General features: G+C 36.5%; 1 protein-coding gene across 4 annotated transcripts in view; it reads left to right on the top strand.

Annotated features, from left to right (window-relative positions):
• PDGFC (platelet derived growth factor C) overlaps nt 1-4,474 on the top strand; it is a 212,326-nt gene extending 207,852 nt beyond the window's left edge. For all 4 annotated transcript variants that reach the window (XM_032248586.1, XM_032248585.1, XM_032248587.1 and 1 more), the window contains one exon: nt 2,659-4,474. In XM_032248586.1, the coding sequence (XP_032104477.1) occupies nt 2,659-2,775 (117 nt within the window). In that variant the 3' untranslated portion in view covers nt 2,776-4,474. The remainder of the gene's footprint in view (nt 1-2,658) is intronic.
• Nucleotides 4,475-16,229: the final 11,755 nt, after the last annotated feature.

Here is a 16,229-nt window from a genome sequence, read left to right on the forward strand (position 1 = left end):
TTGTGGTGAGCCAAGATTGTGCCATTGCACTCCAGCCTGGGTAACAAGAGCGAAACTCCGTCTCAAAAAAAAAAAAAATAGATTTAATGAATTTTGCCTTGAAGGCGGAAAGGTATTCTGGCCAAAAGGTCTACAGGATACTCTGACAATAGTATTTGTTCCATTTTCTCTGTTCTTTGCTTAATCATTTTCATCTTGTTTATATTTTTACAAATTTAATTTTTTATGAAATAATAGTCTTACAGTCTTACATTAGGTCTGTTTGTTTGGCACAAGCAGACCTAAAAAAGTATACCATTCAATTATCTTATTCTACTACTGAGTCTCTGTTCCCAGTGCTGTATGGTTCTCAGAAGTTTAAGGTCATTTTGTTTGAAAGTGTGGAGCAGTGGCCCATAAGCACTTGTCCTTTGCTGGTTCTCTCTGTGTCTGATCCAGTATCTTCCATAATCTCTGGCTCAGCTTCTCCCTGGACATTACTTTTCATGGGCTCATTTTAATTTCAACCTCTAAATTTTCTGAGATGAACTTCTGCCCTGTTTCTTTTCTGGTGGCATAATCTATGTCCTTTTCCTTTTTAATATTTCCTGGAACCTGCTGATCATTTTCCAAGTCTACTTTTCTCTTCAAAAGTCAAAGCTTTCAAAACGAATTAAAAAGAACACTAATTGTGTCCTCCACCATTAGAATTTCTTATCCAAGACTAAACTTACTAGAACATTAGGAGATTCTTCTGCTATATGTAAATCTACATGAGCATCAGCAGACAAAGACAGGGGACTTTGATTCAGCAAATGCATCTTGGCATATGCATGCTAGAGGAAGCAAGGATTGCAGCTTGGCCTTTCTGAGTGTTAGGACTGTGCATGGTGGCCTCTCTAACCTTTACCTTACATAGTAATTTTTTTCCTTGCTGTATGGAAAATGCATACAGGTAGATATAGGAATTGAAGACATTGGCTTTGCCAATATTGCAATTTATCTTACCCACCCAGCCTCATTCCAGAAACAGTTTGGAGCAAGAGTGTGATAAGGAATAGTGCCAGTATCTGAAATGTAGCTAGTTTGATCCCACCCTAAATTGTTCAAAAATAGTAAATCAGTACGAACATAAAATAATATTCAGTAATCACTGAGTTAAATTTCACATTAAAGAAATAAAGTTAAGTAATTTTTATTCTAGGATTGCTAAATAGATGAGAAAACCACTTCTACTTTAAAAGTTTACAATTTCTAATAGTTATGACAAGACTTTGAAGCTTATCTCTTCAGGAAGTTTATCTCTTTCAGGAAGAAAGTGACTAAATAAATAGAATGTTTGAGCAGTAATATTCTGAGTCTATAAAATTATTATCCATCACTCTAATAATTCATCTTTGGCCTAAGTACAAATAAAGTCTGTCACTTATTCTCTCTAAGCCTTTGTTCACTCATATGTCAAATAGGGGTAATGTAAATTACTTCATAGGATTCTTGTGAGTTAAAGTATGTAAAAACATTATTATTGTGCCTGGCACTCAGTAAGCATTCAAAAAATGTTAGCTAATTAACCTCTGATATTACCACATACTCCAGTGAGGTATGCATTCTCTGTTTTTCTTTTAAGTCTTTAAATAGAACAGTCATAGGATTTGACTTGTGCCTTTTTAGATTAATGAACATTTTCAGGAAGAATAGCTTTTAGAAGTTGCTTTATGAGGTTATCTATGTCATATCCAAAAAGGAGAGATGCTAGAAAATTTCATATTATTTTGTTATCTGGCCTTTGTTCATAATCCAAACAAAATACAATTTCTTAAACTTTGTTGTTTCTCTCATAAGAAATAAAATGTAATACACTTAAATAGGTAGCAACATCAAATACTTCAAATAACACTTTATAGAATGCACAACTGTATCTTTTTGTCTCAGTGTTAAGGGGAAATATGTGTAGTGTGTCAATCTTGCTGTATTTTTACTAAAAACCTTGACAGTCCAAACTGCAAATAAGTTTATTTAATAGAGGCATTATTGTTATTATTGTCAAACCTCTTCTCACTGCACAGTAGGATCCAGCTGCAGGAAGTTAGCTGTGACTGGAGCTGATGTCTATGAAGTACATCTAATCCATCTCATCAAGTTTATAGAGGACTTGAAGTGTAGCCAAGAAAATTAATGAGTGGCATAATTGAGCAAACTCAGCTGTGGAGTGATCATGTTTCTATCCACAGAATTTCTGTACTTGACTGTATTGCATCAAGTATAAATATTTGTTAAATGTGTGAATAAATGAATGAGTGAAAGAAAGCAACAAACAGAAAAACGAATTGTGTATTGGTTGTTCCAAAATACTGAAGGTGAAATTCTCTCTAATTTAGTCAGGTAAAGGAAATAACGATTGCATGGTGAGTCTTTCCATTTAAGTACTGTCTCCTTATTTGGAGACAGAATGCTTCCAAATTGTTGGCATTAAAATGTCTGTCCTTTCCTGAAACGCTGATGATAAGTTATGAATTATTTTTTTTTGGTAGGGGAGTGTTTCCATAATGCTTCCTCTAGGAAAAATTAAAATTTGAGTCTTTCTTGGGCCCCAAGATTCTTTTCTAAAACATTACTTGTTTATAAAAGCAAGTCATAGACATTGATTTTTAAAGGTGGCTTACTATTGTTCCCTTTCAGGTCCTGCAGTTGAGACCAAAGACGGGTGTCAAGGGATTGCATAAATCACTCACCGATGTGGCCATGGAGCACCATGAGCAGTGTGACTGTGTGTGCAGAGGGGGCACAGGAGGATAACCACATCACCACCAGCAGCTCTTGCCCAGAGCTGTGCAGAGCAGTGGCTGATTCTGTTAGAGAACTTATGCGTTATCTCCATCCTTAATCTCAGTTGTTTGCTTCAAGGACCTTTCATCTTCAGGATTTACGGTGCATTCTGAAAGATGAGTCATCAAACAGAATTAGGAGTTGTGCAACAGCTTTTTTGAGAGGAGGCCCAAAGGACAGGAGGAAAGTTCTTCAATCGTGGAAAGAAAATTAAATGTTGTATTAAATAGATCACCAGCTAGTTACGGAGTTACCATGTACCTATTCCACTAGCTGCATTCTGTATTTCAGTTGTTTTGATATGGCTTAGGGTAATGTCAGTACAGGAAAAAAACTGTGCAAGTGAGCACCTGATTCTGTTGTCTTGCTTAACTCTAAAGCTCCGTGTTCTGGGCCTAAAATCATATAAAATCTGGATTTTTTTCTCATATTCACGTAAGTAAACGAGAGCATTCTATGTACTACCAACCTGGTTTTTAAAAAGGAACTATGTTGCTATGAATTAAACTTGTGTCATGCTGATAGGAAAGACTGGATTTTTCATATTTCTTATTAAAATGTCTGCCATTTAGAAGAAGAGAACTAAATTCATGGTTTGGAAGAGACAAACCTGAAAACAAGAGTGGCCTTATCTTCACTTTATCTCTAAGTCAGTTTATTTGTGTTATTGTGTACATTTTTATATTCTCCTTTTGACATTATAACTGTTGGCTTTTCTAATCTTGTTAAATATATCTATTTTACCAAAGGTATTTAATATTCTTTTTTATGACAACTTAGATCAACTATTTTTAGCTTGGTAAATTTTTTCTAAACAGAATTGTTATAGCCAGAGGAACAAAGATGATATAAAATATTGTTGCTCTGACAAAAATACATGTATTTCATTCTCGTATGGTGCTAGAGTGAATTCTGCATTTTCAAAAACTGAATTGGAAATCAATAGAATTGGTAAGCTGCAAAGACTTTTTGAAAATATTTAAATTACAATATCTTCCATTCCTGTTATTGGAGATGAAAATAAAAAGCAACTTATGAAAGTAGACATTCAGATCCAACCATTACTAACCTATTCCTTTTTTGGGGAAATTGGAGCCTAGCTCAGAAGAACATAAAGCACCTTGAAAAAGACTTGGCCGCTTCCCAAAAAGGCGTACTGTGCTGTAGGAACACATCCTATTTATTGTGATGTAACAGTTTTATGACCTTAAACTCTATTCCATACACTTGTATAAATACATGGATATTTTTATGTACAGAAGTATATCCTTTAACCAGTTCACTTATTGTACCCTTTGGCAATTGAAAATCAGTAAACTATTTTGCTTGTAAAATGCTTAATATTGTGCCTAGGTTATGTGGTGACTATTTGAATTAAAAATGTATTGAATGATCAAATAAAAGAATGTGGCTATTTTGGGGAGAAAATTAAGTGTGTGTGTGTGTGTGCATGTGTGTGCACTCAAGATTTACCTCTTGGACTCTGAGAAAATGAAAGCAATAAAGTTTTGTGTTATTATTTTCATTATGCAAAAGCATATGTCAATTCAAAAGACAAAAAGGGAACATTCCTGTGAGCCTTTCTCTGCCTCTTGTGTCCAGTGCCTTTGAGCAGTGGTTTTATTTTTCTCATTGGTCTTAATACAGATTTCGGGTAATTTAAATTTCACCTGATTTGAAAGTTGTTGTATGGTTTATGAAATGCTTAGTGATAGGTTATTTGGTAGTATAAAACTGGAAAAAAAAAAAAAGCTTGGAAGATTCCACTCATGTTTTCATTGTCACTGGCAACTACTAAATAGGGTGAGCATAAATTGATTTGGTATATAGATTATTTTACATAGCACACGTCAAGGTGTGGTTCCTCAATTCCAGACATAGATTCTTATTCAGGGCTGGTATCTCCCGCATCATTTCCTCGGCCTTTCAATTTGCCAGAGATGTCTAGTGTCCAAGGCCATCTGTCTTCATCCTACTCCTTAGGCAGCCAGCCTTCTCCTGTGCTTCCACACCTTGCAGTTCTACCCTGCCCCTAACTACATACAAAAGGAACAAAACGAGCCTATGTGTTCTGCCTTACTTCCTTAACTTTTCCTAGTTTTGTGCTATCCATATAGAGGCCAACTAGATATAGCTCCATGGAATATGCAAAGTAGTTGGCAATTTACAGCTTTCATTAGCATAGTAAAGACCACTAAGCCTTAGTAAATGGCCTGTTTAACTATGTTTAATCCAGTGTTTCCAATCTTTTTTCCCTTTTTTAATATTTACTTTTTGTTTACCTATACAATGTTGACAGCCAGAAGTTACTATAAAGGTAGCAGTCCTTACACTGTTTCCGGTCAGTGTGAGGACTAACCACTTTATAATCACTTACTCATAGATCCTGTGTATTTTAGTAAAAAAAAATAAAATAAATAGCACATGTGACCCTAATTTCTGAGAAGTCCAGTAAGTACTGACTGTATTGACCAGACACTGCTTTGTGTATGATATCTGTGTGTTTCATTCCTTTGTCCTTGAGTCATGGGCTGTTTTGCCGAGTGATGTTTCTTAAACAATTCTTAAATGTCATAAGGCAGGTGTTCATGTCCACATTTTTCATGTCTACATCTCATTTCTACATTCCCTCCCTCATCTGATAATTCTCATGTGCACTTGGAAAAGGTGCAAAGACCAAAGTAACGAGAAGCTACGCTGGAGAAACATCTGGCGTGATTTGGTTAGCCTCGGTGCCTCCCTATCTCCAGGTGCATTGACTTCTGTGTGTAATTTGGTTTAACAAAAGGCAGAAAATGCAAGTTTTACACTTAATGTAATATCATTATCTCTAAAAGGATAACGCGATAGTCTCCCTTCTGATATTTTGAACTATTTCAATTATGCATTGTAAAGACAGTTGAAATTATAACATCCTTTACATTCATAAGAAGGAGTAGGAAAATTGAAAATACAGAAGTCTTGGTCAGTTCAGGCTGCTGTAACAAAATACTATAGACTGGCAAGCGTTTAAACAACAGAAATTTATTTCTCATCGTTGGAGGTTGGAAATCCAAGATCAGGACACCAGTATGGTCTGATTCTGGCAGGGCCATCTTCTGAATTGCAGACTCTCCTCTCTGTGATGTCGTCCCTTTGTGGAAAAGATGGTGTGACAACTCTCTGTGCACCCCCTTGTACGGGCACATGCTATTCCTTCACAATCCTCCACCCTCATGACCTGATTACATCCCAAAGAGTCCACCTTCTAATACCATCCCATTGTGGGCTAGGGCTTCAAATACAACTTTGAAGGCACACAAACAATCCATTGCAATAGATAATTGCTTTACATCCTGTTTTCTGTACATGCCCCATATGTAATCTATTACAAAGACTTTTTGATATTTCTTGTATTTGTGTTTCCCTTTCCATTTCTGTACAGTGAAGCTCTTTTCCACCTTCCTTTCCACTGGCAGCACTGCCATTATGCTTCCAGGAATATTCAATCACAAATATTGTCATATTATAATGACTTGCTCCCATTTTTATTGCCATTTTATTTCTCATTAGACCCCCAGGTATCTCAGATAACTGTTTTTTAAAGTTAAGGAGATTAACTAATACATTATTCTTTGTGTCTTAAATATTTGTCCTATGATTAATTTTTCTCAGAATTTAAAACTGTATTTAAAATATGAACATACAAAAATATCCATGATTGATGATTTATAATTTCCTTATGAATAATCCTGACTGCCTGAAAAATTGCTGACTGATTTTGCATCATCAAACCTAATGTACAGCTCTAGTAAACACTCAGTTTCCTGAAAATATCAATGTCTCCATATATCGCCATGCTAACACATAACTATGCTCTCTTTCTGGGGCACTGTTCTTGCACTGACCTAGCTCAATAATTTCCTCTCACTTTACTAAAATACTAATTATATCTCTTTATTCTCTGCCTCAGAAAGCATTTGCACACTATGTGTACCACATTCAGTTTCTTTCAAAACTGCTAACCTATTACAGTAAATCTCATCAAATATAAATTTATTTGCAATTTAAAGAAGAATGTTACCATTTCTGTAGAGAGTATATATTTTTGGATTAATGATTATATATTTTTTTAATTACACATGCAATCCCAGATGGCTTTTTTACAGAAATTGACAAGGTGATTCTAATATTCATATGGAAATACAAGACTCCCAAAACAAAATCTTGAAGAAGTTCAAAATAATACTACTCAATTTCAAAAGTTACTACAACGTTACAGAAATAGTGTGGTAAAGATAATTAAGTTAGACACAGAGATCAGTGGAATGCAATTGAGAGTCCAGAAATAAACCTTTACATGTATACTCAATTGATTTTTGACAAGAATTACAGGACAACTCAATGGTTAGATAATAGCCTTTTTGACAAATGGTGTGAAGACAACAGAATACGTACATGCAAAAGAATAACTTTGGAAACTTTCCTCATACCCGAAAATGAATCAAAGACCTAAGTATAAGAGATAAAACCACAAAACTTAGAAACACATATAGAAGAACAATTGTGTGTCTTTGGATTAGGCAATGGTTCTCAGGACACCAAAAGCACAAGCTATGCACACACACAATAATGATGAATGAGCAAGATACCATCAGAATCAAAAGTATCTGTGCTTCAAAGGACACCATAACAAAAATGAAAGGATAACCCACATTGTGAGAGAAAATATTTGCAAATTATACATTAGCATCCTGTATCAGAATATATAAAGAACTCTTACAACTCAATAAAAAGCCAATTCAATAGAAAAATGAGCAAGGGCTGAATAAACATTTGTCAAAAAACATATACAATGGCCAAAACTCATATAAAAACACAACAGCTTTAGTCATTAAAGAAATGCAAATGAAAATCACGATTAAATACACACCCACTAACATGGCTAGACAGACAATAACAAGTGTTGGTGCAGATGTGGAGAAACTGAAACTGGTATATTGTTTGTGAGATTATAAATGTTGCAACCACTTAGGGAAATATGCAGTTGTTCAAAATCTTAAACATAGACTAAATATGACTTGGCAATTTCGTTCCTAGGCATACACCCAAGGTAATTGAAAATTCTGCACAGAAATATTCATCACATTTTTCACAATAACCAAAAAATGGAAATCACCCAAACATAAGTCAACTGATAAATGGATGAACAATTATGGTATATCTAAATGATGGAATATTATTAGGCAATTAAAAGGAATGAAGAACTTATACATGCTACAGCATTATGCTAGGTGAAAGAAGCCATTCATATTGTATAATTCCATTTATATGAAATATTCAGCATAAATAAATCAATAGACACAAAAACTACATTAGTGCTGCCAAAGGTTGGGGGAAGGAGAAAAACAGGGGATGACAGCTAATGAAAGACCTCAGGTTTTCCTGAAATAATAAAAATATTCTGAAATTAGATAGTGAACTATTCTGAATAGAGAGTGAAATATTCTGAAATTACCATAGTTGTAAAACTATAAGTATACTAAAAACCGATGATTTATACACTTTAAAAGGATGAAATTTTTAATACATGAATTGTATCTCACTAAAGCTGTTTTCTTTTTAAAAATTATACTTGTATATAGTGTAGTATTTAAGAAATAAAGCTTTTTCTTCCTCCTCCCCCAAATAAGGAATAACGTAAAAGAAAATCACCTAAATTCTGTCACTTCAGTGTACAACATTCCAATCTACTCTCTATAAGTAGAAGTATATAGGTAAATAAATGGATGATGTGATAGAATCATTGGTATCAGCTCTGTCCCATATAGTAATATTTGACATCTATACTTCTTCCATGGCCTAATGGTGATGGGAGCATATTTTCCCACTTGTTGAATTTGGTCTTTGTCATATGCCTTGTTTGAACAAAAGGGGGAAAAAGTGTGTGCAATGTGTGTTCAGGCTTCAAGTGTGCTTGCACAGATGGGTTTGAGTTCTTTGACTCCTGCTATCACCGGGAGAAAACATAGGGCAGATTTGAGTCCAATCCATGCTGTGGTGTCAGATTCACTGAGTCCAAGCAATGCACAGAACCTTGAGTGAGAAATTAATGCTTCTTGTTGGAAGCTAATTATATTCATTCTCATACTGCTATGAAGAAATATCTGAGACTAAGTAATTTATAAAGAAAAGAGGATAAGTCGACTCACAGTTCTGCATAGCTGGGGAGGCGTCAGAAAACTTACAATCATCGCAGAAAGGGAAGCAAATACTTCCTCCTCATGGAGGCAGGAGAGAAAATTGCAGAACAAAGCAGAGAGAAGAAACCCTTACAAAACCATCAGATCAGCCTGGCATGGTGGCTCACACCTGTAATTCCAGCACTCTGGGAGGCCAAGGCAGGTGGATCATGAGGTCAGGAGTTCAAGACCAGCCTGGCCAACATGGCAGATCTCTGTCTTTACTAAATAAATAAGTAGCTGCCTGGACTTACTGATACACAACCAGTTCCAATGACAACCCCAGACAGAAAAATGTATATAAAATATAGTTTATATGAAATAACCTGATTTCTAACATAACGAAAATGTCTATATGTTTAATAATAATAAGCAATAGAAAATTTTTGAAGAGCAATCCTCTTGAAAATCTGAAAAATAAGATGTATTAGTCTCATGTTTAATTTGAACAAGAAGTAAAATTAATGTATCCTAACTTTTAACTTTTTTAATAATAGTACCTATGTTAGTGGTTGTCTTCCAAATTTCCAGATTGATGATCTTAATCTCAAATGTGTTCATAGATCAACAACTACAACATGTCATACATATTGAGGAAAAAAATCTATTACAAGGAAAATAGAAATTACATGAATTATTCATTGACTAGAGTTTGATTTGCTTTGTTTTTGGTCCTAAAGCAGTGATCTGAAAACTTGATTTTGCCTGCAATTGAAGTATAATAGTGGTGGGGCAGGGAAGAGGAGGATTGAGTGTGCTTCTTCCAGCTTAGTTCATCAATGAACTGGAGCTCAAGGGGATATTGCACTTTTCTACTGTGATAAGTAAGAAACTGACCTTAAGCACAAAGCACAAAATTAAAAGGCTTAAACTGACTAATTTTACCTTGAGTATCTTTCCATGTGTCCTGGAAGACACAATAATTAAAGAAAGAAATTTTGATTGTTATTACATATTTTGATGGCTTATTGTGAATGATTTGTTAAATCAAAACCTTACTGTAATTGCATAAACTGTATCTGTTTTGACAATATATTTCATCATCATTGTGGAATAAAAGCATACAAGTTGTTGTTAGCAAGACACGTCTTATTGCAATCTTAAATGGCATGGTAATAAATCATACTGATTAGTTTTTTAAACTGTCTTTTATCCAAAGATACTTAAATACTTTTTAATGATGTCTTTTGTGGAAAGTTTTTCATCTTAATTTTTGTAGCTGGTGATTGAGTCAGGAAGTGGGAATGTGACATGACTGAATAACATCACACACAATCCTGTAAAAACATTTGAAGAAAAGTATGAGGTTCATATTTGGTTTCTATTTACAGGAGAAGGCAAGCTATTTTGCACAGACATACATCTGCTTTTAAATTTAGCTATGACATTCCCTGAGTAAACAAAGCCTATGTCCTCCTTATGTAAAAGCAAGCTTCATTTGTAGTTTGGAGCTGTATTTTTTTTTTTGTTTTTTGGAAACAGAGTCTCACTCTGTAGCCAGGCTGGAGTGCAGTGGCGCGATCTCGGCTCACTGCAACCTCTGCCTGCTGCGTTGAAGCAATTCTCCTGCCTCAGCCTCCTGAGTAGCAGGGAATACAGGCGCCTGCCACCACGCCCAGCTAATTTTTGTATGTTTTAGAAGAGATGGAGTTTCACTATGTTGACCAAGATGGTCTCAATCTCTTGACCTCGTGATCCACCCGCCTCGGCCTCCTAAAGTGCTGGGATTACAGACGTGAGTCACCGTGCCTGGCCAGTTTGGAACTGTATTAAAGGTGTTTCCCAATATCTATTTAGAAAAACCTCTGTCCTAGAAGCCCAGCCAAACCCTGGGATCAAAACAGGTCATGAAACCCCTGCCCTTTATCCACAGACTATAGCTATTTCCATCAGGCATGATGGGGATACATAAAGTCACAAATGAGCCACCTCACCACCATGCAGTGGTTCAAAGACTTTTGGTTCAAAGACACTTAAATACTTTGACAAAGAATGGCTTCAACCTTTTAGCTCAGCTCTTCTCTTCCTCAAATTTTATGGGTGTCCCTAGGATATCAGTCATCCCATAGAATTAAATTCATCCCACCACGCTCAAAAAGCAGCCAGAGATTTCACACCTAGTAACTGCTCAATTAATTTTGAATTAATACATGTAGAAATAAATATTCAAATTTCTTTTCTCAGGCCTTTAATTTTTTCATTGGTCAACGAGATAATTTACAGTGACTTAATCATGTATAACCATGGTTAAATGCTTCCATAGTGTCTTGATGTTATTATAGATGCAAATTCCTGATATTTCTCAGAAACCTACCTTCCCATGGCCCCCACCAAAAATAAACTAAGTTTCCTTTTTTGTTTGCTTAATGAGTTGACCATCAAATTGGTCTGTAGAAATGTACATAATTTCTCCAATTTATGAACGTAAGAGGTAGAGTTAAAGAATAAGGGTATAGTGTGAAACAAGAAAAGAGAGTTTCAAAAGAGTCTGTTGGGTGGGGGTCTAGGGGATGGAGAGTGGGGTGGGGGCATTGGGGAGGGATAACATTATGAGAAATACCTAATGTAGATGACGGGGTGGGGATGGATGCTGCAAACCACCATGGCATGTGCATACCTACGTAACAATCCTGCATGATCTGCACATGTACCCCAGAACTTACAATAAAAAAAAGAGGAGTATCACACATACTCACTGACAGCCTTATAATATAAAGTTATGCATTTCTTTTGTAAAAGTCAGTTGCATCAGTATCAGGTTCAAGAATTTGGACTAGATAGATTACCTTTAGGTCATCAAGTATTCAATACAGTAACTAGCTTCACAACATATTCTGAGTGCTACACACATTCTGACTCCAACTCTCCTCTTCATCTGTTAGATCTGTAAGTAGTTTGAATTAGATAATCTCAGAAATTTCTCCTAGCATTTAAAGCTTTGTTTGAAAATCTTTCCAGAGAGGAAAGACATTATTCATTGGGCTGGGATTCTGTTGGACAATCCACAAATAAAAAATTAGCCTCCCTAGAACTTTCATTTATCAGTCTAGGTCCTAATGTTTTTAACAATTAAGACTATCTACTTAAAATACAATTTAATAAAATTTCCAAATTCTTCCTATGTTTTGTTTTCTATAAGTAAAACTTACTAGTGCTTGTAACCAGATACTGTGGCTTGATTATTGTGTTCTATGTGTTCACCACTTGTCTTAAAATTGCTTTGCAAATTACAAAGAACACTGAGAATAGAACCTCCTTTGACGTGGACATAGTCATCCCCTTGAAGCAGCCGATACTTACATTAGCTGATCTAGCACTTTGCTGCTAAAAGTAGAGTTCACACACTAGCAGCATCAGCAGTACCTGGAGTTTGTTACAATGTTACAGAATTTGGGGCCCTTCCACAGACCGACTGAATTGGAATCTGTATTTTAACAAGTCTCTCAATTATTTCTATCTACTTTAAAGTTTGAGAAGCACTGAATTAGTAGAGTTATACAAGTGTCAATATGCCTTGACCTTGTAGTCAATGACAACCACCAGTTATTTTGCAAGTCAGAATTCTTGAACCTGATGCTGATGCAACTGACTTTCACAAATGAAATGCATTACTTTACATTGTAAGGTTGTCAGTGAATATGTGTGATACTACTCTTTTTTGAAACTTGCTTTTCTTGTTTCGCAGTATACCCTTGTTCTTGCTCCTCATTCATGACCTTAGCATTGCATTCCAGTCTCCTATGCTGATTGCTGTCTAAGCAGTCTTGTCTCTTTTCCTGACTCCACCTTTGCACTTTCATGACTTCAACTACCAGCCATATGCTGGTCAATTCAAACTCTATCCCTCCAGCCCTGCTCTTGTCTCTGAGCTCCATCCAGCTCACTTCAACAGAATCACCCACCTGAATGTTCTCTACATACCGCTTAAATGGAATTCATACTTATCGATTTCTTGTCTCACATCTGATGCTACCCTTTGGTTTCTCAGTTAGTGAGTTACTGGCATCCACCTTACCTCCTATAGCTAATAACTTTGGGAAGCATCCTGGGCGTCCCCCCCCCCATGCCCACTGTGCATCCTGGCAGCTACCTTGCCCTGTGAATTCCACTGTTGTGTTGGCCCTTTCTGTATTCTCTGCTTCAGCTTAGGCCACGATTGTCTTTCAAGCTGTATTATAAATTTCTTTCTTTCTTTTATTTATTTATTTTTGAAACAGAGTCATTCTGTCATCCAGGCTGGAGTGCTGCAGTGGCTTAATGTCTGCTCACTGCAACCTCCACCACTCAGGTTCAAGTGATTCTCATGCTTCAGCCTCCAGAGTAGCTGGGATTGCAGGCACACACCACCATACCCAGATAATTTTTGTATTTTTAGTGGAGATAGGGTTTTTCCATGTTGACCAGTCTGGTCTCTACCTCCTCACCTCCAGTGATCTGTCTGACTTGGCCTCCCAAAGTGCTGGGATTACAAGTGTGAGCCACAGTGCCTGACCTATTATAAATTTCTTAACTGATATTTCTTCTTACCAATGATGACTTTTTCTGCACTACCTCTGCCCCTTCTCCAGCACCTCAGTCCCACAGACTCACAAAACACTATTGCTGCAAAGATGCATTTAAAACACAGATCCCTCCTTTCTTCAAAAACCTCCTGTGTCACATCATGCAGTAAAGCTCACAGAGCTTTATGCTACTGTGAGTCCTGACACTTTACTTACCCTACTTGTCAGTCATTTCTTCCGTCATGCCTTGTCTCAGCTCAGTATCTTCACAGGTGCTATTTATTCTGCCTTAAATGTCTTTCCCTTTTTCTTTTACTGCAAAACCTATGCTCTTTCTAGATCCAGTTCAAATGTTGTGTGTATGCTTCATAGATTTCCTTAAACAACAGTTACCTTGTACTGTTTTGCAGGGGTTTTGGAGTCAACGGTCAGTCCCGGCACTAACTACATGATTTTTGGCCATTTTTAATCTCTTTCCATTTCTCACGTTGCTCATGTGTAAAGCAGAGATCACAGGATCTCTACTGAGAATTAGATTATGAAAATAAGATATTAAGCAAAGTGGCTGTTACACACTAGATGTTAGTAATCATTTGTGCCTTATAGGCACCTGCAACCATAATCTTTGATTTCTTCCTTCAGTAGATTCTCAACAATGACCTCAAAGAGGCACAGGTCTCTTTGGGAGGCCAGTGTGGGTAGATCACAAGGTCAAGAGATCGAGACCATCCTGGCCAACATGGTGAAACCCGTCGCTACTAAAAGTACAAAAATTAGCTGGGCGTGGTGGCGTGCACCTGTAGTCCCAGCTACTGGGGAGGCTGAGGCAGGAAGATTGCTTGAACTGCAGAGGTTGCAGTGAGCCAAGATCGTGCCACTGCACTCCAGCCTGGCTCCTGGCAGCAAAATCAGACCCTGACCCAAAAAAAAAAAAAAAGGAGGCACAGGTCTTACTCAGCTTACATGCTGAGCTTATCATAGCACAGACACTCCAAAAATGTTTGCTAAATCAAGTCCTTCAAATATATTTTGCCTCAGTGCCCATTTAGTAATTATAACACAAAAAAATGTTCTCAAACTCTTAGTTCTGAATGTCCTGTACATGGCATGGTTGTCTATGGCATAATCCAGGAACATGCTCCTTTGGATATTTTTTTTAGCCCAAATACACACCTCCTTCTCTGCTTTCTTCAACAGAAAACATTCTTACACTTCCGCACTCCTCTCATTGATTCCATTGTACTCACTTTTGTCATAGCCATAAAATATGTTTTATAATCCTTTACTATTTCAACCCACATTTTGTTTATTGGGCAAACAAAATTATTCTGTGTATTCCTCTATAAATATTTTAGTCAAAAAAAAACACACTCTTACCTCTGTTTCTTAGACACTTGCTTCATTATGATTCTTTCTAGGAGATATTTGTACTTTTCAAAGTATTCTCTTTAATCTCCTGCCATCTTAAGTTACAAACTAATTCAATCATGTTGCCAACTCACCTGCGGAGATGTATTCTGACAGAGCTTGCACAAGAAAGTACAGAGGCTAAGGATAAATATAACTTTTGTTTGAAAAAAATACATGCAGAATATTTCCATTAAGATAAATTACCCCATCCTGCATCTCAATGGGTTGGCTTAGTATTTTCTTCAGATTTAAGAATTTGTTGTTCACTGATAATGTGCTGTAGGACAGTTACTGTGTTTCAGAAATCCTTCTTTCTAAGTATAATTTTATTACAACTTTGGATAAAAACAAATTATTTAGCTTGAATCTCTACAATTGCAATGTAAAGCAATGGGAAAGCAGGATTCCGTTATAAAATTGCCTCAGGAAACCAGCATCACTCTCAAGTAGAATATTTTCCTATTCTCAAATTCTACCACAGAAATCCATTTGTGGATTTTAGTACTTAGAACAAGTGCTCTTAGACTGAGGCCAATGGTTGTTGCCTGAAATTATCTGTGGACTTCATAATGCGGTATGTAAATATTTTGTAAAAGCACAGGTATAACAGTTTTCTAACACTATTAAAAGACTTCTTGACTGAAAAAAGATTATGAATCAGTGATGGAACAAATCAGAGTTAGAAGACAATGTGGTGATGATTTTTTAAAATTCTGAATTTCTGAAAAAGTATAATAGGAATAAGCCTGAATTTGTAAAGAAAGTACACAGAAGACTGGATCCATTGGAAGAGGCCACATGGCAGGAAGCAGTATGTTTCACTTACAGATTATCTGTTTTATCAACACTGCAGTTGTTAACCTGTATATTAGTCCCAGTGAAAGCACACCCTGCAAAGAAGTGCCCGTGGGAACCGGGCTCGCAGCCTCACTACATTTAAAGCTTCAAGTTCAAGGACACTTTCATGCACCAATCTACAGCAAGGTGAATTTCACTTCCTTGCAGAACTACAGGAAGATGCTCGTGGATTAAGTTGCCAGATGTGTGTCAGTGATAATTACTAAGAAAGAGAACAGAACGTTCTTTGGTGAAATTATGGGAGAGATGACAGAGAGTGCAACAGAAGCGCAAGCACATTAACCTCCGGTCAATTTTAAACTCACCTCCAACATTGCCACCACCTAATTTTCACATGTTCAGATTTTGAGGCCCTCCCCTCCCCAACCTCCCTGTCCTCTAAGAAAGCAAATCTCACCACGTGCGTAGAGGAAAACCATATGGCTCAGGCAAC

The sequence above is a fragment of the Sapajus apella genome, unplaced genomic scaffold, assembly GCF_009761245.1.
Source record: "Sapajus apella isolate SASKATOON/1434 unplaced genomic scaffold, GSC_monkey_1.0 scaffold67, whole genome shotgun sequence".
Lineage (NCBI taxonomy): Eukaryota > Metazoa > Chordata > Mammalia > Primates > Cebidae > Sapajus > Sapajus apella.